A 26,131-nucleotide genomic window follows, 5' to 3' on the forward strand; every position below is an offset into this window, starting at 1 on the left:
CCCACAGGCAAACAAAATAGTTAAACAATACATAATAAAGTTTTTATTTGGTATTTCCTGTGAGCCTCTGCCAGTTGCCAGGGAGTGTACTGTATTTTTCTTTTGCTGTATTAATTGTTGACCACAACTGGCAAAGACCCAAACTAGCAGGGACAGATAAGGGGGGGAAAATGGCATCTGGACACTAAAGCCTCAAGTGTACTGGGAAAAAAAAGCACAAAAAATTACAGCATATATCTGGAATTTTCCAACTAACGATGTGCGGATGTGGTAGCGCTAGGGAAAAAGAGCCAAACTGAGCCTGCTTTGTTCACTAAGAGAGGCCCCCCTGTAACATTCCTTTTAGCTGTGCATATTTTGGCTTCAGTTCTGCAGTTTTAACTATATACTGTGTATGGAGCAGTTCAGTTGTTGCTTCATGAATCTAATGATTTTGTTACACGAAATAAAACTACATCAATGCATATGCAGTGTTATTGTTTTGAGGTGTTTGAACAGAAGCTGGGTTTTAAATGTTGAATCATAGGTGTTAAGTTTTCAGAGGGAGGAGGGAGAAAATTTCATTAAATACAACCCATCACAGCAACAGCTGCAAGAAGGAGACCCTCAGTAGCAGTGAATGCTGCCTTTTTAATCTCATCAATGAAATCAGACCTTACAGTTATCTGGTTTAGGGAAAAGCCCACAGTATAGCATTAACACTTGGATAAAAACAGAAGGCTGCATAAACATGCCAGTTTGATACAATTTTTATATTTTCTTTGTCCTTATAAACAGTTAAGGTGTTGGCATCTTTTTAAGGAAGTTTTATATTCCTGATTTACTATATGTAATGTCGTAAGTCATTTTGCTTTACTAGTACATAGCAGAGAAAAGAAACAAGAACAGATTGCACGCATTGGGCCACCTCTCCAAAGAAGATGCAAGTTGATGTGAAGGCTGTCAGTTTGTATGGAGAGGAGAACCATCTGCACAAGGCAGTGACAGGGTTTGCAGCTACAACAGGTTCAACTGATGAGAAATAAGTTATTATGATGAGCTTAAGTTGTTGTGCATTTGTACAGCATTTTTAGATGTACTTGGACCATCTTCTAGTGACCAGTGGCCCTTGATGCAAAATTACTGGCTTTTTACTAATAATTGTGCTGTTTCCTATGCATGGACACCTTCTTCATACCCTTATAACCAATCATTGTGTATCCTGTCACATGTGGTGGAAGCAGATTGTTGCTCTCTTTAATGACCCTCCACACATTATAGTCCCTAGTGAAATCTATATACGTAATTTATTCACAGTTAGGGATGTCAGTTGGAAACAAGCTGTCACAGTGGTATAGAAGCAGTAGATCAAAAAAAGGGTTAGATCTATGGGAGAGATAAGTACAGTTTGCTCCTGATCACTGGCAGGCATGAGACTCTTGTAAGTCCCCTAAGTCAGCAGAGTTCAAGAGCAGGCCCATGCTTAGCAACGTAAATGTAGTGATACCAAAATCACCTTCCAAATTAAAGATTTGCCTTTTTTTCCTCATAAAAATAAAAAAAAATCATATATTTGCATGTACTGATCTGCTACTCATTACAAAATACTTAAAACTTCACAGGAAGTTAGTTTAATTAGAATAGGCTTCATTTCTCATAAGTACACTGGTTCCTTCTGCAATCAAGGACAATGAAAGTCTTTCAAACTGTGAAAAATAAGCTGAGTTAAAGATCACTTATTATGGGAGTGGTATGTAATCTATTTTGTACTTGCCTGAGATGTAATTGATTAAAATTGCACTTGTGCCTGACATGTGAGATACAACACATAGATGGCATTCTTGTGTACAGCATTTCCCAGTAAACTGTTGTTCATCCCAGGCCCTACATATGGGAATGGCAAGATGGTTCAGAGAGGTCATCTCCAGTCCTTTACATTATTTTTCAGCCTGAAGATTACACCCAGACTTGTATTAAGAAATGTTGTTAGTCTCCACGTAAGTGATTTCAAGGCATGTTGCTGGACTAACACTTCAGTTGTTCAGAAGCACTAAAAGCCTCTTTTATTGATCCAAATAACACCTTTGCTGTAACTAAAAATTCATTCCTTTTTTTTTATTCCTTTTTTTTTAATTAGTTGTGCTATTCACTTCTGTTTTCCTTCTCCTGGATTGTGCTCATGGGTTATTTTGGTCTTGTTCCTACTTCTTTTCAAAGAAGTTCCATTTTCAGATTTTCATGCAGTAGCCCAAAACAAAACAAAGTTTATCTGTTGTTTAAAGATGCTTTGTAAATAAAAAAGCTTAAGGAGGGGTCATTTAGACCCATGTTATGTAAAAGCTTCACATTACAAAAACTAACTTGCTCTAAATTCAGCCTGAGTGTATCCTTCTAAAAACAATAATACTGGTAGCTCTTGAAAACACTTAGTTTCTGATCCCAGGATCATTAATGATTTTAAATACCAGTAACAAAACCTCATGTTAACAGAAAAGAAAAATATTCCAATCTAAATAAGTTCTTTGTTTGATATCATAAAAAATTCTTTTCCTTGCAGACTGCAATTTTCCTTGAAAAAAAATATTTATTCGCTGCAATTATATACTCTTTAGAAAACATAGAGTATTTCTAATTTTTTGTTTCTAAGACTACTTTCTAAAGTACTAACAATTAAAAACAAGCATGGATCTAAATATCAGTGATTTCACTGCCTGCAGATGTATTTCTGTAACCACCCAGAGCATAGACTGAAATCGCTAGGAATTACGTGCTTATTTGGAGTTAGTTTGAAGCTTTTTATGAGATGTCCAGTTGTGTTTTTTGACACAGCCTAACAACATTACCCTTCTCATGCAAAGTATTTTTTGCCTCAGAAGAACAGCTGAGGTCCTACTGGCTTGTCTGTTCCTCTTTAAGTTTAGAACCTTAGACAATGCAACAGCTTTAGAGGCTGTTGATCTGTGTCAGTTCCACTTGGGCTTGGTGGCTCTGCAGAAGCTCTGGCTTCTGGTACTGCTTCTCTCTTCTTTCCTCCTCAGCATCCATGGGGCCACACATGGATGTTACACAAGTATTTCCTGACCACATGAGGATGTTATTTACAGGACTTCCTCTAAAAGTTCAAGGAGGGGATAGATGTTGCTGTCTCTGTGTGGCTGTTAATACTGTGAACGTCTTCTGGAAATGGCAAGCACTCTTACTCCCTTTCAGGGAATGTGTAGAGAATTTTTTGCATGCAGTGGTTGTTTCGGGGAATGGATCTTTGTGGGGAAAAGGCTTAAGTGTCAAAGATGATGGGAAAACATATTTCAAGGTTAACTGGCAGTAAGGTTGATGTTTTCACAAGAGCACTTGACTCCGTCTGTGAGGCCATTAAAGCATCTACACTAGTGCTTGAGTATTAGTTTCCATTGGATTTATTCTCTTGTTTTCAAAGATGGGTATATATTGCAATAAGCATTTTAGAAGGCCTTTTTTATCTTTTTTATAAGGACCCTTTCTGAACTGTTAGGAGCCATGAGTGATTTACAGAGCAACAAAAGGGATGTGACACAAGAAGAGATCCCCTAAATATTGTATTTTACATTGTCAGGCAGGAGACATGTACTTTTAAAGCAGTACGTCTCCTTTTCACAGTGAGTGCTCTGTTGTGCACTCCACTGTACAATGGCATTCTGTGGTTCAGTCTGTCTTCAATTTTTTAGTATCATTCAAGGAGACGCCAAGAGAAGGTATTGCCACTACCAGAAAACAACATTGCTACTGACTGGCCAGAGAGAATGAAAACATATCTTTATAAACTGGATTTTTCCTTCTGTCCTGGAGACTCATTATGCTCAGTGTTTGGCAAACCCCTGTGCCTGTAAATTGATGAACTTTCCCTGAAGCTGAGAACATTCACTTTGTATCATGCAGAACACAGCTAAGTCCAGTTCTGGACTACTAAATTGCATCTCAATGCCACAGTCCAACAGCAGGTACAGAGTACACATATTAGTCCGCATTGCCTTAACCACTGCTGAAATTGGAGTCTGTCAAACAGATGCCTCAAAGTGGATTTAGACTCTCAGGGAAAGTGTTTCCTCTCTAAGGCCTCCCTGCACACAGTGTTCAAGGAGTTAACAGGGGAGCTACTTTGAAAATAGAGGCAGAAGGTCATTGTCGGCAACAGCAAAGACTCCTACAGCCTGCCATGGAGAGCCTTTCACCCGTCATTTCCCACCCAGGGGATTGTAAACATTGGCTCACAGCCATGGAGTCCTACAGAACTTCTCTTTATTTGCAGCATATACATTTATATGTCTTAATGGAAACTGAAGCACGGCGAGTTATTCCTGCATGTCCAGAAGGAGAGAGGGAGCTTCTGTTCAAGTTAAAGAGATGGGAGAAAGAGGCGTTACTCACACTGGAATTTGAAAACATAGAGATACGCTTGTTTAGTGCTGCTTCACATGTAACATAGCTGCTGTTCTCAGGCAAACTTTCTCAACTCACAGGAATGTGTAGAATGCTGTCACTTAATCAGAACCCAGAAGAGGTCTTTTATCTGCCATTTGTTAGTAACTAGCAATATTGCTCTTATCTCATTGTCCTTTAGCTTGATGCAGTGCCCTCAGACTTGAGAACTTGTAACATGAAAGCACTCATTACCTTGAACATTCTTGTTTGTATTGTCTTAAGCTATTATCTCTTTGGCTTAAATAATTGATGCTTTGTATCAATTTTGAGAGTGTTATCTATAGAAGTCTGATCTACAACATTATTTTCACAAATAAAACATTTTATATTTTTGTAAGTCTGTCACCACTCTGGAGTAGAGTCTTCAGTGATCTAGACTAATTCAGGTCTTGTTTATCCAGCTAACACAATATGTTATCTATAAATAATTTTCCTTAGAATGTGGCTTCTTGAAAATAGCATAATCATACAATCTTTAATGTTAAAATTGGGAGATAATGTCTATGAAGGTCTAGTATTGGACCAACTGCAACATTCTGGTTTTCTGCTAAGTCTTCAGATAATTAATATCAGCTCAGAAAGTCCTATAACATTTATAAGTGGAAGAATTTTTTTTTGTTTCTTTCAAAATCTTGGGCTTCACTTAGTGCTGTGAACCTTAGTTTTGACTGCTGCGTGTATCAAGTACCAAAGGATGAGATGTTGCTTCTTTCTCCACAGATGAAAGCTGAGTGCTGTCTTCTAGAATTTTTGTGACTTCCATCCATGAGAAGCAGAGAGGTGGAATACAGTCTGTCTAGATACAAAGTAGAATCCAGCCTGTTTAATGTAATTAATGCCTGCTTTTATTTTTATCCAGTGATGGTCTAATGTAAAATGCATACGCATTCCAGAGCAGTATCCAGAAACTCGGCTCCTTGCCCCTTCCAGCTGATTGTTCTTAAGCATTCAGCTGCTTTCAGACACAGTCTTGCCCCATGACTCATATACTCCTGGCAGGATAGTGATTTGGCTTCAGCAAAGGCAAGGAAAGAGCTGTCACCCAAAAAACCCCTAGCCTAGTGGTCAAAGAATGTGCTTGGGTGTAGGAGGTACCAGTTAAATCCCCTTTGGCTGAGTTTCCACTTGGAAATTAACCTAATAACATTTGCACAAGATGCTAATGTAGATGCAAACATGCATTGCTTCTACCACCACTCTTGGTTTACAGACTTCACCAGGTAGGGCTCCATAAGGACTTTCGTTGAAAACATCAATTTACCCAGGATATCTGTCTACCAAAAGTGCGTCACTCACAGTAGTGCTTTAGTCCAAACACAGCTGCTGGTTTCTGCGGCACAGGTCTTTCTGATGTGTGTGACCATTTACACGTAAGACCTGTAGCCGCTTTCAGAGTCAGAAGAAGAATTTGATAACTAAAGATGACTACAAAGAGCTTCAGAACTTCAGTGGCTTGTGGCTCGCATTTTACTGGTCTTGAGCCCACAAAGCTACTTAAATGCAAGATTCAGACAGCCTGAAGACCCCTCTTACTGTTTTTGACCTTTCTCTCCAGTCCTTGCTTTTGGCTGGAAATTACATGTCTTTGTGCTGTTAATGTTTATTTCAAGACTCAACTAATTTCTAATGATCTGTGGTATATTTAAGTATATATGAATGCATACACTATGCATGTATTGCATCTGTATATGGAAAGCTCAACTTTTTTTGTATTTTGTAGGTACTTACAAATCTATTTTCACTCTTTTTTTTTTAGAAAGAAGGATGTTTCATGAGGGTTTTGTGTCCCAAATGTAATTTCAAGGAATTCTTGAAAGGTATTTAATAGGAGTTTCATCTCTATGGTAGTATTTACAATTTTGCTTACTTCAGTTTAAAGCCATCATTTATATAAGGCCATAGTAAAATCTACTGCATTCAGCTTCAAATGTGGAACAGATTTGCAGTGTTCAGAGTTGCTTTATGCCATAGATAGGAAAGCCTAGCTCTGTGATGGTTGTCATGATGATGAGCCAGTTGAACTGTACACCTAGTGAGGGCAGGTACATCCCAAGTGAAGCTTCTACTGCAGAGAAGCTGACTAGTTTGCAACCCTGGGTTATTAAAAACTCCCAAACCCTGGGAGTTTTTACTCTTAAGCTATTGCTTCACATGACCGTCTCTGACAGATGTTGCTCCACCAGCCTTTTATCTACTATACCTCTCTCAGTGAAATTGGTACTTTGCCTTCAGACACAACATTAGCTTCTAAGTTTCATTCTCAACTGAATGAAAGTAGTATCTTGTAGAATTTGTTTGCACCAAGTCTCTGCTATCTAGACTGCCAAGCTGCCCACAGTAAAGCCTCTTACCTAGAGAACTGCCCCAATTTAATCCGTTCTTTGTGGCTTCTTTGTGCATCTCCTCCTTTTGTTCAAGATGGCTTGACAGAAGTGGGCATAAGTTCTGTGGGAGAGAGGGCTGTGGTGACCCTTGTGGTTTTGCTTCATTTAGGCTTTTTCTGTTCAGGACTGGAGTCCAACACAGCACCCCAGGAAGTGGGAACACTTTTTTCTGTCAACCAGACTCTGGTTTTCTGGTAGCAGTGAAAAGCTGGTCATCACTATCAAGTCCAGCTGTAGGTGGTAAGGCTCACGTTCTCTGGACTGATGAATTCAAGAAAAGGCCAGGCAGTCACAATGGGGGCTTTGGGGAATCTTGGCATGGGGGCATCCATGGTTTGGTCCTTGGCACAAGTTAGAGCTGTGTGTTCTCCTGCTCCCAGGGACAGGGCGTCAGTGATGTGAAAGACTGTAAAAGAGGTGGATGCCATCCAATGGGAATATGCAGGACACTAGATGAGTTGATTTTTTGGCTTAAAGATGTAGAGGAGAGCAACGCAACTGAAACAAAGCTCAAGATGTACTTCTAGAAATTAGGACTGTTCCCTGAGCCAGCTAATGCCAACAGGTGACTGAGCAAGTGGAAATGTGCCAAATGCTGCAGCCAGACCTAGAACAAGGTCTGTATTCCGAGGCACAGTCTCAGGCTTTTAGATTTTTTTTAGGGTTTTTTCGCTTTAGTTTTGTTTGGAATTGTGAAAGGAAATGTCTTCTTCCTTGCAGTAGGTGTTTGACTTACCTGCATAAGAAGACAGTGATCTTTATTTCTGTCTGCCTTTGCAGTTCTTTTTAGTTCTGAGATAGATTATTAGAATTTGCTGTTGATTATGAGTTTTGAAGCATGATTGAAGAATGGCTCTATTTAAAGTCTGTCACTCTCAATGTTAAGTATCTCTATCTGTAAATACATTGCAATATAAGCACAAGTCTCATTGCATGCAAAGCTGACCATTTCTGTAAAGAATTGAGTTGCCCGATATTCTACAGAAAGCTGCACTGCAGCTCATGGAATAGAGAATGATGGTTTTGATTTCAATACACAGCCAGGCCTGGCAAGTCTGACTTTCATGGGATCTGGATGAGGTAGGGCAGCATTGCTGATACTATTTTTGCTCCTTTCTTTTTGTACAAAGATAAAACACTCTTCACTTAAAGTCTCAGGTAGTCTTTCAGAAATGTTCTCTATATTGTCTCTGTAGAGAATTCTGTGAAATACTCTGCTTAGTAGAAATATATTTCCTTGTATGAATTTTGAGGTAAGGTCTGAATCACTAGTGGTTGAAATATTACCTCAGGTTAAGAGCCAGGTTTCCTTTCTAGTAGTTGTTCCACACAGATGTTTAGTGCACAGAGACTTTTAAGGTAAAAAAACCCACTGAATGTAGGCAAAGTATCATCAGCGACGCACATGCTGTGCAAACACACACGCACACACGTTCATGCCTCCTGACAACGGATGTACCTAGAAATGCTCTTCAGCAGCGCTGTCACACTGGGTGATGTGGTTCTTCCTAGAAATTGAAAAGAGAGAATTCTCGTTAGCTTTGTGTGTATAGAACATCTAAGAAATGAATGGCTTCTTTATTTGTCATGTTATCTTACAGTAAATGCTAAACCATGTTTCCTTCAAATCACAAATGTTTTAGCATCAAAACCAGGAGATCCCATTCTGAAACAGCAACTTGATAGTGGGTGGTACATGTGATCAGGATTTGTGTCTTCTATAAATAAATAATCTTTTGCTTGGTGATCTAACTTATGGAATGATAACAACATTCATTCCAGTTTTCATAAAGCAATTCATCAAGCTTGTGCCCAAAATGGAGAAAAATGTGAATAAAGAGATAAAATTGGTATTACCATGTTGCACTTCATGAGACCTGGAGCACTAGAAAGGATTTCATGTTTTGTATGCTAAATCTTTTGTCAAGAAGTGAAGTGCTTTTTAAATGCCACTAGAGTAGTTTGATACACACTTACTTTAAAAGGGAAACTATTTTAATGTTTCTGTAAACAGACAAACTATGGTCATCTTTCTCTAAGAAAGAAACATTCTCTCCAGTCATACCTATCTCTGTGATGGAACTGAAAACATTTAAATAACAATGGAAGAACCACTACTCAAAAGCGAGATTAAACAAATGTAATTGTTCAGGCAGATACTGTCCCTGGAAACTAAAGTACATCATATAATGTAGCAATTACTACCTTCTCTGTCACAGTTAGCAATAATAATAGGTCTTCAGAGATATATTAAAGAAAGTCCTAGATTTGCTTTATAAATGCAGAATGCTCAGTGAATGCTCTAAGGGTAGCGATAGGAAAACAGTAAGACAGTTGCCAGCAAGTAAAGAAGACACACCCTTATTCCAAACCAGAGATGAAAAATACATCATTGTACAAAGGCTAAAATTCAGCACATGCTAAAACCCCCTGTCTTGGCCTCATTACACCTGTGGGACAGGTGGGTTTTGAACGTGTTCTCTGTCTCTGCTGGAATTGTTGTGCATGGTGCTGCAGGGTGGAATGAGGCATTGTCTCTCCTCCCTTCCTCCTCACCTCTTTTCCCCTTGCTCCTGCCTCCAGCACACCCCAGACTACCTCCTCCTGTGGCATAGGTGGGATGCACTCCCAAAGGTCTTTGGATCTTCCTAGGGGGCATGGAAAAGGACGTGGGGAATATCATCATTGCTGGAGCAGAGCAGGACGTGCTGAGGGGGGGTGGTGGTGGATCTGTTACACCAGAGGACTGGCAAGTGGGGCCACCTTGGGCTGCCAGGAGGACTCAGAGCAGCACACAGGACAAGTGTAGGGCCCATGATCCTGCAGAAATGCCATCATGCCACAACCTAGTGTCACCAGCCCTCCAGATTGCCACTTCTGCCCTGCTCAATCCTGGCTATTGGTCCGTACTCCACACTGACAGCAATGAAACATTATTAAACAAATCCTTTTTCCTAAGCAGTTTTTACATTGACTTCATTTTAAGCACTGTTAGACTAGCAAGCCATTTTAGCATTTTCAGTTCAGAAACTGCATTTCTTCTTTTCAGTCTCTGTGGAATCTTTTCAACTGTGTTTCTACCAAGTGAGAGGGAGGTGGATTAGGGAGAGACAGCCTCTCTCTGCAGTAGGGATTGAAGCCAGGCTTCAGTTAATCTGCTTGTCTGTAATTCTGTCCTCTCCAGTTAGTCTGTGGCAAATGTGTCAAGCTTAGTCATAAGAAGACATTTTTTACAAAGCTTCAAGAAAATTCTTCAAGCTGTTTTACAGTCTCAGACCTAAAGAATAAGCCATGAAGTAGCAGGTTCATAGTGAATTTGCTAAGATTCCACTTTCAGTCCTTGTGAACAGTTTGAAGCAAAAGATTTTTTGTGAAATTAGAAGACGATGAAGCTGCGTTAGAGCTTGACTCTGCATACTGTACCATATATTCTCTAGCTATGTTCCCTCATTTTACTCAAAAAGAAAGGACAAAAATAAATGAAAAACAGTCAAAAAGATGTCCTGAAGATCATGTGAAAGCCTTGTTAGGGAGAACTGAACAAAAAAAACTTAGTTGTTGTACTGAGTTTAAGAACTATTGTAGGGATCATTAAAAAAGTCAATTTGAAAGTAGTCTTTCATGAGACCTTAAATACTTTAATACTTAAATACTTTAATACTTACCCTTAAATACTTTAAGTAACAAAATGAGCCAGCATCTAATGGCCAATATAATTAACAAATATAGTACAAAAAGAGCACAGAAGAAACCACAATCACAAAAGCAAAATATTTACAAAAAGATTTTTACTTGGATTTAAAGATACTTTATGAGAATTTAAGCATACGCCTAATTTCTTTTGTGGCATGATTTCTGTGAAAGTTAGTGTTTTAAAAGGTTTTACAGGCCTCTTCCAAGCCCTTTCAGAACTAACTAGTATAGAATTAGTCTCCTCTGGCTTTGGCTATCTAAAAGGAAGTCGTCTACATATGGGCCAGTCATATTCTCCCCATGGATGGTAATCAAATGCAGTGTGTGTTCATTTGACCTGTGCAACACATTTAGGATAAAGTGAGACCAGTTGCACAGGTCAGATGAACACACACGTTTAGAATAAAGTAAGACCAGTTGCTGGGTGAGATGAAGAGTAGGCCATGTCTCCCCCACCCCATCACTCTTGTGGAGCCACCTCTGAATCAGAGGAGATGAGGGAAGCATAGCAAAATGCCTTCTTTCTGGAGTGAAAGGAAGACCCAGGGCCACAGTGTGACTCACTGGCTGGTAGATTAAACAGTGCCAGAAAACATTCGTGGGTACTGGAGCTCAATTGTCTATACTGTTAAATTATTAGAATGGTTCCTGGCATGAGTTATTCCAACCAGCCCTTCCCCAGACAGTTTCTAGGCGCTGGCAGTTAAGCATGGACTGAAGACCATTCCCAATAAGCAGTTTGCATGCGGTCACCTTTTTTGGGAGGCTGAGAATTTAATAATATGGACATAGGCCACTCTGTACTTTTTGGTCTCAGTGCCAAAGGAACATTTCCTGTCCCATTTAATTTCCTAGCACAGACATAGCTGCTGTGTTACAGTCTGATCCCTGCTTTGTTCGTGTAGCTGTGCAACTGGGCATTGGTCTGTACTTAAAGTCTGTGGCAAACTGAAATGTAGTCTTTTGTGTCTGTGTTACTCAACCCCATCCCTAAACCACTGTTTGTCTTTGTCTTTTTTTAACTGAATGCTATTCAGACAGCAACTATATTTGGAAAGGGCTGTATATTGTGTAGATCCATTTAAATTAAGCAGTTGTGCAAAAATGAAAATCTGTTCTGTAAAGTAAATGGAAACTATATGAGACTGACACAGTGCCTAGATCTTCTGTTCTGTTGCTAGTGAGTAGACACTTCCCACTAATTTGATTTTTCATCAGAAACAAGTAACATGAGGTGAAGGATTGAAACTCCTTGGGCTAGGTGGTGCCTGATAGCCCCATCTGTCAGGTGTAGTAAGGCAGAAAGCTTTATTTCAAAATGAAGTTCTCTTTCTTCATCTGACTCTAAATGCAGCTCTGCCCTTGCTTCTCACCGAGCACGTTTCCTTCTTCAGAGAGTCAGACACAGCCTCAGTAGACTTTTGCAGATGTTCTTTTCCTCTCTACTGCCTCTCAAACACACATCATTTATTCTCGTCATGAAGTGCTGCCTAAATCTATTAAATTGAAAATAGCTTGAAGTAGTGATCTGCAGCTACTTCTTACCTGATACCATCCAGTCTTATCTGGATAGTAGAAACAAAGAACATACACTGGAAAAGGAACTTAATTTAGGTACCTACTTCTTCCAGTGTGTTAATAGTCTCAGTCTTTTCATATGTAGCTGGATCTATTAAATACAAATGTTTTAGGGTATCTTCAGGACAGGCAGAGTGGGCTAACAGGCTAAAGGGGGAAAAAGAGATAATTTTGCCCAGGAGCATTTGGAGGCAGTTGGAAGAAGGACAGGGTGTGAAATTTGAGGGAATTTGGAGGATGAGGAATGTGAGGGATGGCAGAGTCCTTTCCTCACAGGGAAGGACAGGGCTGTCTCCACCCAGGTGTTTGCCCAGGAGCAGCAGGAAATTAGGCATGTTTGGTGATGCTGTCAGGAGACCACTGGTGTGTGTGACAGGAAGGCAGCAGAAAGAAGCCAGGAGATCATGGGATGTGGTAGAAACGTGGCTGGAGTAAGAGAGGAGCTGAAGAGACCAGCCAGGGTGAGCAGAAGCAAGGAAAAGGCAGTGGAGAGAAGTTGCTTAGGAGAGAGGACTTAAATGCAACACGATCACTGAAGTCTACAACCTCCAAAGTATTTTGGAGTCTTGCACAATTTAGGATCTCCATCAGCACGTGAACATGAATCCTTTTCCTGCAGAGCAGTCATCACATGCTGCATTTCATGTGTGTCAGATTTTCAGGAGAGACAGAATTTAAGTGAGATGCACTGATGTAGGAGGTACTGATGCTTTTTTCAGCCTAAAAATGGGACTTAATCAAGCAGCTCTGTTAAGTGTGCTGTCACTCAGAGACCTTGTTTCCCTGGTAGTGTGACTTACCTAAGCAAAGCATTTGTTCACTCATAACTATGCTGAAGAGGAAGTGATGACCTGCTTGTTCAGCCTCACCATATCCTGTGTTCAGAATAATTTTCATTTCTACTTCTCTGCAAATGTTAATGGAATGTCCACAAATATTTTCTTGGTTTCTATGGTAAGAGAGAGTGTGAAACTTTCAAAACCACTGCATCATACACATCATCCTGTGCTTTTCAGGAGAAGACCCAGACCACAAAAGGAGTCATCCTTTTGTGGCATTACTTATGTGTGAGCTGACATTCAGTACATTTTGATCCCTTTCAGGTTCACATTTTGAAACACAGACTTGCATGTTACAAACCATAAAGGTCATTTGATCACTTTTATAGTGACACATTAATGACAGAGCATATCAAAACAGCTCAACACAGATTCCTTCTCCTCTGACTATAATGCAGTCAGGCATTAGCTGAAATTTAACTGTTAGTCTTCTGGAAATCTTACGTTTCACAGGTTTAACTTTCCAAATTACTCAGGTAAAATCTCCAGTGCCCTGTGTATGCATGCATGGAGCATAGCAGGGTGCAAATGCTTGGGGAACTTGCCAGTAAGGGGTCACATGGGAGAAGCAGCCACTGTGCTGCACACTTCTGCAGCTGTCTGAAAGCAGCGCTCTTCCCCTGGAGAAGCACGGGCGCGGGCAAGAGCTGTGGTGCAACTCTCAGAAAAGGAGCAGCTGTCCTGTGCCACACTCATCTGGAAGGAACTTCAGTTTGGGGCATACAGTCCACAACCATGCATCCCCTGGTACTTTGCCTATGAGAGTCCAGAGCCCTAATGTTGAAGGGCTTGTGGGTTTGGGGAAAATAAATCATTCTTATTATAAATCATCTTATCTCTGTGTGAGAAGAGCCATGTGGACCTTAAACGGGGAATCGTGAGGTTTGGTGGTATTCCCATAGATGATCACAGAGCTCTTCCTCCTGGCACCACACCCAGCCATTCACAAACAGTAACGGATTGAAATTGCTATATCTAATTTCTAAAAGCAATATTTCTTCAGTAAGCTTTTCCACAAATGCACTGCGAGAATAAAAGCATAGTTCACTTTGAGACACATCTGCATTAGGAAAAATAACGTGTTTTAGGAGGAATTATATCTGGTTCAGACAGGGCATCTCCAGAGAGAATCCCTGACCTCCAGGTATATTTGTCTTTTTTCCTTGGAGTGAATCTCTGAAGAAACTTCTCTGGTTTTTATAGAGAGAAGTGTTTCATAAAAGCATCACTCGTATGGTAGCAAAGCAGGAACAAGACAAATGGAGCTAAGTAGAGCCCACCTTCCACACGGGAATCTGTTTCTGTGGATCCGTATCTGGAAATGTAGCTTGCCAGCACAGTGTTTATACTGTGTTATGAGCTGTTTCATAGACAAATTTTATAAAGAAACATCAAAGTGTTTAGAAGAGCTGTTGGCAAATATGAGCACTCCTGCAAATATCCATGAACCTCCCTTCAATAGCCATTCAGTGGTTCCAAAGGCTGTCAGGGCATTTAACGATTGTAATAAATGTTGTATTTGCTTTTGTTTCATCTGGCTTTGACCAGCAAATTCGGCTGATTACTTCCATTGTTATTTTTCTTCAGAAGACAATTACAATATTATCATTTTAAAAAAACACTATTCTTACACATTTCTTTGTGTTGTTCTTGAATTTCAGAACTCACTATCCTAGATAACATAATTTTAAAATTTATTTTCATTCTTATACTTTTCTTTGTTTCTATCCTTTTTTTTTCAGAGGCTTGGTTTGTTTCATGCTCCTCCTGAATGTTACATTTCCCATTTTCATGTTTGTTGAAGAAAACAGCAGTAATTTTAGAGGCCCTGCCAGCCCCCATATTAATAGTCAGAGGTTTAAATTATAGCACAGATTAAGACAATATTGGCACTTAGCTAATGGTCATATGTTGTTATGGCTGGATTATGACTGTATTCAGGATGAATACTCCTGTGGCTCTGAGATTATATTCTAGCAAGATAGTAGCTCACACAGGACTCTGCAGAAGCTCCTTGCATTCTTCTGAAAATATCCTGAAGAGACAGTCAGCCTCATCTGTATTTGGTCTACTTGTGGGATACAGAAGGATAAATATAAACTGTTCCGTCTCTGTTGTGGATCCAGTGAGCAGGAATTACAAAAGTACATTGATGGAGCAGTGCCAGAAAAATTACCACTGGGTCCCTACAAAGTGTTGTGGCATAACCACCAGGACAAGAACAGCCTAAAAGCAGGCACTTTACATGGCATATGTCCATGGGAAGGAGTGTGTCATTTGAACATTCAATGTGAAAGAAGTTACTGCTGGTCTGACCAGCAGCACATGGACAGAGACAGTCGCACAGCTGTAAAGGTCAGGAATCTGCCAGGAATCCTTGTGCTGTGTTGCTTAGTTGAAAACTGACAGTTTGGGGTTCCTTTGTATCCAAGGAAATCACAGTAGACAGCACTGATCCCTTTGGTAAGGGACAGCTTTGATAAGAGTTTGACTTAATCTGTATCTAACCAATAAAAAAAAAAAGTTATATTTTCTTCAGTTTCTTCAGAGACAACTTTTGAAGCAGGTCAAACATGTTTACCATAATTGGCCCAGGCACTTGAGTTAACCCAATTTCTCTTATAGAAAATAAAAGGCTGAGAACAGACATGCTAGATTCTGATTTGTCCTATGGGTAAACCCACAGTATTCCTGGTTTGTTTGTGTCTACTTTGGCTCTGGTGACTGCATCTACATCCACAAAAGTTAGGAAAAAACGCCTTGTTCAATTGACTGACATTAGCCCTATGGAGAATCGAAATCTCCACTGCAAAGTGATTGAGGTCTGTAAGCTGCAAAAGCTTCAAGGAGTTGCTGATAGTGTGTTGTGGTACTGTGATTATCACACCAGTGCTGTACTCTGAAACTATTTTTGTTGTACCCTGAATTGCAATGTTCTTGACAAGAAATGGTCTCATATCCTGAGTCATCATCACTGCAACTATCCATACAGGACCCTTTTCTCTGTGCCAGCTAAACCACTTTTCCCTAATATTTGGGTTTTTACAATATAGATTAAACTAAGTGGAAGCTGTACATAGAGCACTTAGGAGGTTGTATTTCTGCAGCTAAGCACTCTCTTTTCTGTTCCTTTTTGTTTTGCAGGTTGTTACTTTGTGGTATAGAGCTCCTGAAGTCTTGCTTCAGTCCAGTTATGCAACAGCAGTTGATCTTTGGAGTGTTGGCTGCATATTTGCAGAAATGTTCCGTCGAAAGTAAGAAATACAGTTTTATTTTCTTCATGCTTTCATTTGAAACAATGTGCAGTAATGCCTGTTACAATACACCGAATCATGTTTATATTGGAAAGGCCTGATAGGATGTTTTATTTGCAGTGCAAAATATAAATATCAATTGCAGATTCATACTTATTGCTGTCTTGAAGTCTCTTTGCTGGGAGTCTGAGCTCTTGGTAAAACTTGCATGAGCATCATGGTATTCTAGTTGAATGTGAATCCAAATGCAGCTAAAACTGGCTGAGAGAGGCTGATGAATTAGAGTAAAGCTGGAAGGGATTTACCCTGAGGAAGGCAGGGCAATGTGGTCTGTAGAGTCTTCAGAGTCTTCTTCCTCTGCAGTTTGTGCATTGAAGCATCAGGTGTTTGCTTGTAGCCTGCTCTTGGGGTATTTGAGATTTAAGAAGTCGCTGTAAAGTTGTTTTCTAGAGCTGGGATTTTTAATAATAACTTAAGCAGCCTGAGGGTAGGGTAACAGAGATGATAAGTGTAGTCAACCCCATCCTCCAAGATAAATGACTTTTTTTAGCTGATTGTATGAAATCAGAACTATCTCACTACAAAATATTACTGCTGGATGCAGGTGAGCTGTGAATTCAAGAGTTCCTCTCATGTTCCGGTCGTTGCCTGTGGAAAGACACTGATAGGCAGTTTAGGTTATACCACGTAGGGTGTGGAGAGGGACAAACCTGCAAGAGTTTTAGCGGAGTAAATCTGTCTTGATACTAGCCCAATCACTTCCGTTTTGGTTGAGCTAAAGGCAAAAAGTGCATGTTGTCATCACCTGGGTGATCTCCATGTAGAAACTGTATAGCATTTTTTAACACCCATGGTGAAGAGAAAGGATATATGGAATGAAAATGTGAAATAAAAATATATATTGGGTCAAACCTAAAACCCAAAATCAGTAACATTTAGAAGGGGATGCAGTGCTATAAGGGTCTTGAGAATCAACTATGTGATTTATACAGTAAGTTGACATACTAATTGAAGTCTTGCAAAATAATTTTGGGATTTTACTAGTTATTAATGTTATATGGAAAAATCATTTTTCTTAGGCTTCTTGCCCGGTCAAATGGCCTGGGTAGAGTTATCCTCCACCCTCTCTGTCTCTGACTCAGAAATGAAGTCAGAAAATGAGAGAAAAAAAGAATGAGGATTTTAAGAATACCACATTGCAAACTTCTAAAGATTCAGTCTTGGCCCATATACCACTATATTCACAATAGTATTAAGCTGCTGCTAGTTTTTTCTGATTCAAATAGGAGAGTAAAAAGCTTCATTTTACCATTTGCAATAAGCGTGATACAGGCCAAAAAATGAGTGCAGAACTTTATTACATGCTCAAAACTTTATTTTTCCTCTCATTTAATTTGAAGCATTTTGACAGATAAGAAATACTGCCATATACAAACTCCACCACATTAATTTTATTTTTTCTTGTAATGGTGTATGAGCTTTTCTGAATCTCCATATTCACATGGTAAATTATATTTATATATAAATGCAAATATTACATTAATACTACAAAACCAGTATTTTTTTCTTATAGAAATGAATCTGATTTGAACCAGAGTTCAATAAAACCAGGACTTCTCTTTTTCTTGCCAGATAGGGTCAGTCTGACATTCTCAGTCTTATATTTGGGAGACTGTCAAAAACTGTAGAGGTCAGGAATCTGCCAAGTCTGTATGTACTGTGTTCTTTCATCACAAACAATCTGACTTCTACATGCTTCAGTGTACAGGCATGATGTGGAAGACTCTTCTCAAGGTTCTTTGCCATAAAGCCGCAGCAAACAGCCCCGATGGTGGCTCTGTGGGTTAACATTGCAGTACTCTGCATGATCTGTGTTGTCTTTTAGATTCTTCTGATGGATTGCAAAAGAAATCCCATGTTACTGTGACCTTGGTAGCAATAAAATGTAAAATTTTGCAAACTCTGTGGAGTATATCCAAAAGATTGAATAAATGCAACAGCAGTTTTACTGGGAAGTGGTAGTGCCCTTGGGTAATCACCAATCTGTATTTCCACTGGTGTTGGTAGGATAAGTGTATGAGAATGAAGCTAAAACTTTTTGCATGATAAACACAGGTTTAATATTCAAACAACCTTTTTGTTTTGCTGTCTGCTAGGTACTTTTGTCTTCTTTTCCTACTCTCTTTTGCTTTTTCTTTTAAAGATTTTAAAGGTCTGTCATTTTCAAGAAACCTATTGAGACTTCTGTGGGCATTTTTGTATCCCAGGGACTTCACTGGAATGGGTTTCATAATAAAACACTATACAGCATCACAAAACATACTAGAAGCCTGTTTATGTCAAGGAGACATTGGACAGTCTGAGTTTGCTTGAATAGAATTTTGTAGGCTGCCACAAACACAGTGAGGGTGTTTTAAGCCTGGATAAGTGCAGGAGAAAAGTGAGCTCTGTATGAATGGTCCAGTCTGTATGTTACAGGTTACTATGTATTTTAAGGCACCTTTGTTTAAATCATCCTTAATCTAAAACAATTTAAGACAAATGCAAGCCAAGTATTTATTTAAGAAGTAGATGGAAGTACACAGGAGTGCGTAAAGGACTTGGACACAAAAAAAATAAATCTCTGTCTAGACACACCTAGAGTAAATTTGAACATTTCTCTCATCTTGGCTGATTCAGCTAAACAAATTACACTTTTCAGCTCTTTTCCTTCTGCAGTCTGAGGTTTGAATAAAGTCATAGCTATTTTAAAACGGCACATGTTAATTTTGGTACAGATTTATAGGCTTCTGCAGAGGTGAATACATAGAGTTTGTGTCCTAAATTCCCTTAGTTAGATTCCCAAGGATCCTATTCTATTCACAGATCAGCAATAAACTGCTCAGTACTCAGGTGTATGTGTTACGTACACAGAAACTCTTCTGCTATGTGTGTCTTTTCTGTCCGTGGGCACTGCTGATGACAGCACCCCCGAAATAAAGCATTACTTCAAAAATTCCTTGTATGACAGCTCCAGTTTTAAAATTTCCTGTTTAGTTAAGCAGTTTGCAGTGACTTCTAGACATTTGGATGGAATGTCATTATGTAATGAAAGAGTAAATGTATTTGTCATAGTGCCTGTTTTCTTTGTGATTTAAAAGCTCTGGTGCATGAATAGTAAAAATCAGTAGGGGAAATTGTAAGCTGTGCTACCATATCAGAGAGTCCTTCAGAGATACAGCTGGCTGGATTGACAGGGGCCTGAGGGCATGGGGACATAATTTGGCTTTTTTTAATGTTTAGATAAAGATTTGAATTACTTATACTACACTTTGAGGCTGAGCATTTTCCAGGCCAATAGGAAAGGGCTCTGTACCTTCTAGTTAGTGAACACCTCATTAAAGAGAAAGGCAAAAATTGGTATTAGCATGCACTTCTGTCTGGATACATGAAACTCTTCCAGCTGGCTCAAGGAGTGTGGGCGGCTCCTAAGTGGGCAGCCATGACCAGTGTTTTAGGGAAGAAGAGAATGTCTTCTTGCTTCAATTAGGTAATACTTAATCCAGGTGAATGAGGGTGAAAGGGGGAAAAGATTGGAATCCAGGTTCAGATCTGGGTGAAATGCTCTATAAAAGAAAACTCAGATCACCAATCATTGATTCTCTTCTCAGTAGTCAGTATTGAGAAAATATGTCAAAATCTGTTGGTACTTCGTTCTTACTTTATCTATACCTGCCCAGTTTTCAAAACCACACTCGTGTAGGGTTTCAGTGCTTCACTGACTAGGAGGTTGGTAGGTGTGCATTTGGGACTCAGGAGTCAGGCTATCTATGTAACAATTCCAGCTGGGCACATTTAACTATGATATTTAACAATCAACTGTGTTTGTCTCCCTTTTGGAGTAAATACAGAGCTGAAAATCATCAGAAGAGACTATTAGTTTCTGTAGCCCCTGTTACATTCACAGCCTAGTCAAGCTGAAGTCATACACTAGAGGGTGGCTAGGTGGCTGCATGTTTACAGGCACCAATTCAAACCCAAAACTGGAAAGACATTACTCCCCAAAACCTTTTTCCACCTCCCCAAACCAAAAGCAAAACAGTATTATCTCAGTGCAACAAGCTTCATCTATCCAGGAGGGAATTAATTCCATTCACAGGGGTTTTTTACTGAGACTGTTCATGCACCAGCTCCATGGTGTTTTAATCGGCCTGCTTTTGGTAAAATCATCAGTCCCAGAAATTCGTAAGCCACAAGATTGGCATGAATAGTATGAGGTTATTATTTATTCATTTTTAAATATTAAATAATGTTTTTTAGCAGTTGTCTCATTTTTCAGCCCACTCTGTCAACTCCTAATATATGTGAGACAGTTGTTGCATTACCAACTGTGCAATTGGTAATATGTAAATTGTGCGAATTGTAATAGCAGGTAAGAGATGTGTGACTCTACTGAAATACCTATGGTGGGCCAAGATCCCTGGTGGCACAGATAGCAGACACAGGGAAACAAGTTATTAGCATATAAGTCATCTTTCAGTTGTATAAATTTGTCCAATTAGAAGAGTTACATCATCGTGTGTAGAAAAAGCATGAGCTTGGGACTTTGTTGTTGTAGATAATGTGTACAGATGTGATGGTATCAAAACTCTGGCGATGTCAACACTGGGTTTGGGACCTACAGGCTGCCTAGAGTCACGAAACATCAGGTTTTAAAAAACTAGCAGTACACATATTCATTCTTAGCTATAATGTCTTAGGGTATTGAGTAATTGTAGATTATCTATAGCACTAAAATGTAGTAAATATTTATTCCCCTTTCCAAACAAGCCATAAGTTATTAGTACAGTTTGAAGTGCAGTCATCAGATCCATTGCATGTACTTTCCTGGGTCAACTGCAGAACATGGTGGTAAATGGGTTTGTGGAAGGAGTCCATAAGAGTAGTGTGGCCAGCAGAACTGGGAAGGTGATTGTCCCTCTGTACTCAGCACTGGTGAGGTCCTTGAATGCTGTGTTCCGTTCTGGATCCCCCACTTCAGAAAGGACATTGAGGTGCTGGAGGGTGTCCAGAAAAGGGAAATAGAGCTGGTGAAGGGTCTAGAAAACATGTCCTATGAGAAGCAGCTGAGGGAACTGGGTTTATTGCAGAGAAAAGGAGACTTGGGGCAGGACCTCACTGCTCTCTACAACTGCCTGAAGGGAGATTGTAGTGAGATGGTGGCCAGTCGTGTCTGCCATGTCTCAGGTGAAAGAACAAGAGAAAATGGCCGTAGGCTGAGCCAGGGAAGGTTCAGATTAGGTGTTAGGGAAAAAAATTCAGTCTAGGAGTGGTCAGACATTGGAATAAGTTGTCCAGGAACATACTGGAGTCACTGTGTCTGAAAGTGTTCAAGAGATGGATGTGGCGCTTGGGGCTGTGGCTCAGGAGTGATTATGGTGCTGCTGGATTGGTGGTTGGACTGGATAACCTTCAAGGTCTCCTCCAACCCCAGTGTTCCTGTGATTCTAAGAAGGAGGACCCGCTCAGATGTGCCACTCACTTCCACCTCTCCCTGACTTGTGAGCAAAGGAAGAGCAGCAGAGTCAGCTCTGCAGTTGAAGTTTCAGTTAATGCTTTGTGGGATGAAGATGATCAAGTAGTTGCAGAAAGAAATAGCCAAGTGTAACAAGAACACCTTTTTTTAAGCTGTCTCCAAAACCTGAAGCTGGATAGGGAAGTTTGAACTTCTGCCACTGAGTGAAAAGACTAACTTTTTTAGGGAGATCATGCGGTAAAGTCTTGACTTCACTAAAATCATTGTTGAAATTAACCCCAGGGTTAATTCAGAGGGGATTGTAACCTCTTTAAAAACAATTCAGTGTGATAGGGTTGCACACAAAGAGTGGCAAAACTATTCTCTGTTAATGTGCACAGTACAGCACTTGAAACAGTCACTGTAAAAGAGTGCTGCAAACTGGCAAGGCAGGAGAGGCTGTTGTGTAGTGGTGTCCCCAGCTTCGATGCCTTGCACTTCTGTCAGTGATGCTGTACAAGCTTTCAGCTGCCTCATCTGTGATATGAACCCAGGACTGAGACTTTCATTCAAAATAAGGGTTGCAATATCTGTGGGAGTTATGAAGATGTGCCAGCTGAGAGTTGAGGCTAAGGGTGGAATTCACAGTCTCTCTTCTGGGCTTCATGAGGCTGCATGGCACAGGCAAAAGAGGGTGTGTAAGTTAAATTTGTCTGAATTTAAGCCACTCTAGGAGTATGATTATTGTTACCTGTCTGCTAAAATACTACACACACAAACACACCCACAAAACGGTATCTACAAAGGAAGTCAAGACATGAGTATGTGAGCTACTGTATGCATGTCCTTATCCAGAGAAAGGTGTTCTGTTCCCGTTTGTTACCAGAGGCAACAAAGTGATAACTGGTAACAGAGCCTGCAGTTCCCTGGTGCTTTGCATGGGACAGGCAGCTTTTCTCTCGGTGAGACCTGCACTGCAGTCCAGTTCTTCCTTGAATCTGTCCGAACTAGCATCAGTTTCGTGATGCACTCATTTGGTCTGAATTAACTGTTCTGTAGGTGCTAATTTCTCACAGGTACAGGCTTTTAAGCATGCACTTCCAAAAAAACAAAAAAAAAGATGTATAAGTCTGGCAACATGCTCAGCAGAGAGCCACAGGTTCTCAGTGGCCTAAGTGTGTTCTTCATCTGGAGATTGAAGTAAAGAGGACAGTGGGCTTTGAGGAAAATTGTTTACAGAAATGCTGCTATTGCAGATAATTGCTTGGGAATTTAAAAGTACTGTGTCCACTTCTCCAGACATAATCTGGGTTAGTCGTTCCTTGTGATGAGTTATTTTGCTGTTGAATGGTCTTGTGGAATAATCAATCTGTAGCTTGGCAAATGCATGCCCAATGGGGGGGTTGTTTATGTGTGCTAAATGACCCTCACTTCACATTAAGGAACCGTATGTCATTACTTGAATTTTTAATTTGATTAATATTATGCAATTATCCAAACCTTTATGAAAGCAAAAACATTTGTTTAAAGCCTGTAATCAACAATAAAGTATCATATACTGAAACATTATCAGCAAAGTACTGTGCAATTGAATTGAGCTTGTTTTTCTAAGTATAGGACGTATTCCCGCAGCAGCCCAGGTGCATCAGTGATGTGGCTGCAGATGCTTGGGTTTGGACGGAAGCAGAACAGAGAGACTACATATTGATATAAACCACCATAAACAGAACTGTCTCAAACTGAAATCAGTTGATAAACTTAGCCTGATATCTATAGGAAAGGATTCTATTCCTTGTCTTTTTAAAACTATATTTATTTGCACACCATTGTGAATTGTCAACAGACTGGTATTTTAACTCCTTGCTGTGTGTATGGATATTGCAGATGAAATCCTGGAATTACTGAAAGTGAGAAAGAAAGACAACTCTGATTGATAATAGTGAAGACTTCAGTTTTATTTTACCTTTCTGCACGTACAAGAACAGTACCAAGAACACAGTCTGAAAAGATCTCTGAAGATAATAAGGAGACTCTAAAATATGAATACTGCCATGCAACAAATTGTGAGGCATATTTCTATGACACAGTATAATTTCAGATGCATCGTAATTCCTTGTCAGTTATTTTCCTGTACTTCAGCATATCTGATAATTTAGTCCTCACTGTTTTAAGTGGGCACAGTAGCTATGCAGCAGTAGGAATATTTGGCTTTGCCTGCTAGATCCTGTATTCCTCCATATGGAAAATTTCTACTTCTTTTCAGTTCTTAGTTTAACTTTTCCTTCTCATGCTGTGTTCTCTTATTCTCAACACATTTCTGAAATGTCTTTCAGAAGCAAAGATCTGTAATATATTTTCAATCTTCTTTAGGTTGGAAAGAGTGGACTAGAGAGAAGCAGAGGAATCTGTTAACAAAAGAAAAAATAGGGTGTATAACTGGATGTTGAGAGCGAAGGTATAATAAAACCAAGACAGTAGAACCATGGCAAAAAGCAACTGAGTAAGTACAGCCATGAATGCTGCTTGTAAGTTAGGTTTTCCATATAAACTGCCAAACATTTTAAATGTGGTTTAAGAGAGAACCAGTCTCTTTATCACGCAGCAATTTAAACACAGACTTTGCAATCGTATTATCTGGTGTTTTCCAGTGAACCTTAAACCAACATATCTAGTGGACCAAGAGCTCCAAAGTGTAATCATTCACTTGTGTGCTTGCTTACAGTTAGATCTTGGTAGCAGAAAGAACTAAAACAACAACTTATTTTTTCTGTTTTGTCTTTTGTTCTAACAAGCAATGGTGGATGTTGTAGCTTAGAACTGTAAAAGCTACACAGCTTAATTTGCAACCTTTGAACCAAAGTACTGTAAAATTCTGGCCTGAGTTTGTTTCTGCCATTTTTGGAAATTATCTTGTTTTGTTACAAGAATGACTTAAGTTGCAAGTGCCGTAAAAGTTTACCACAGTCCAGACCAGCTGTACTGGCAGAAGGTATATTCCTTAGAAAGATCTTGTCAGCATTCAAAATTCTGTGCTTTGCACTTTTTATCCTTTATTCTTCTGCCATTCATGTGCGTAGGGGTGTGTGGGAGGCTGATCATTTTTCCAAACTAGACCTAATAAACTGGGATTTTTTTCTTCCTCCCCAGATAAGTGGCCAGCCTATTACGAAAAATTTTATTCAAGTATTTTTAAAGTTGAATGGACACAAGCCACAGTTTAACTTAGTGGTCTGATAGAACAACAATGACATTCTGCTTCACGCTTAAGGAAACAATATAAAAGGAAGCAGAAGACTGCACTTGTTCATGTTATTCCACTTTTTTTGATAATGAGGATTATCTGTTTCTGTTTTACCTGACCTCCAAGGCAGAACTTACATTGGCTTTAGGCAAAGGACAAGCACATCTTAATAGAGAGAAGGGCAAACAGTCAGAATAATGCCATAAGTATCAAGTAAGAAATAGATGTGTTTCCAAGACAGCATCACCTCATTAAAAATAAAATACCATGTTGGTTTTTAGCTCACATTTTCCCTCAAGCCTTTTCTAGTTGATATTTGTTTGTCTGCAATTGGGGTGATTGATAGCCGTTAGTCAAATCCAGTAACTGTATGGGTTTGTGGTTGGAGATGGGTGGTAAGTGCCAGGCCATTCACTTGTGGTTTTGCTTGTAGTTTCCAGCTGTGCCAGACTTTCAGTCAGAGGAATAGATCTGTTGGTAAGGGAAACCGTTGATAAACCATAGAAACCAAAAACTGCCACTACCCATGACAAAAAGCCAGAAGGGAACCCTGAAGCTGTGGTACAAAGCCCCAGAGAAATGGTGCTAGCTGACCAAGTTTAATTTGACTGTTGGGTTCAGGTGTGGGGTCAGGCTAGGCAGTGGCCCAGGGACCAGGACTGGCTGGCGCTGGGCTGGCAGCCAGTGGCTTCACACAGCCCAGACAGCACCTCATGAGAGAGATCTCCTCCTGGAGAGCTTCCCATAGCTTCTTCATTGCAGGTGGCACAACACTAGTCTGAAATCCCCCTTGAACACATCCTTAAAAATATATGCATTCCTTAGAGGTTCAATATTCCAGTCTGTGACAATCTGAATTAGTCTCACCAGAGGTCAGAGGAAAAGAGCTTGTGGTTAAGACCACAACATGTCAGTCATGATGTAGGTATTTGTAAGTCCTTGGTATTAACATCATAGTGTTTGCAGTGGATATTTGGAAATGCAGCTGGCAGCAGAAGCATCTGGACCTGAGCTGTGCTGGACACAGCTGCTGGTCAGTCGCTGTGAACGTGCTCCACCTTTGTGTCGTCTGCAGCATCTCAAAGACAAGTGCATACCTGAGAGAAGCCAGAGCAGCCTGAGGGCTGCTTTGGGGGGATCCCCAGCTGCAGATTGTTTTCAGCAGTTACTCCACTAGCCAGAGAACAGGAGAGAAGCACAGCAATGTCATC

General features: G+C 39.9%; 1 protein-coding gene across 2 annotated transcripts in view; it reads left to right on the plus strand.

Moving 5' to 3' along the window:
• The window catches only part of CDK6 (cyclin dependent kinase 6), a 135,655-nt gene that overhangs the window by 78,009 nt on the left and 31,515 nt on the right, over positions 1 to 26,131 (plus strand). For both annotated transcript variants that reach the window (XM_041408441.1, XM_041408442.1), the window contains exon 5: positions 16,076 to 16,185. In XM_041408441.1, the coding sequence (XP_041264375.1) occupies positions 16,076 to 16,185 (110 nt within the window). The remainder of the gene's footprint in view (positions 1 to 16,075; positions 16,186 to 26,131) is intronic.

This window comes from Onychostruthus taczanowskii, unplaced genomic scaffold (assembly GCF_017590055.1).
Source record: "Onychostruthus taczanowskii isolate IOZ18803 unplaced genomic scaffold, ASM1759005v1 scaffold3, whole genome shotgun sequence".
In the NCBI taxonomy this organism is placed as follows: domain Eukaryota; kingdom Metazoa; phylum Chordata; class Aves; order Passeriformes; family Passeridae; genus Onychostruthus; species Onychostruthus taczanowskii.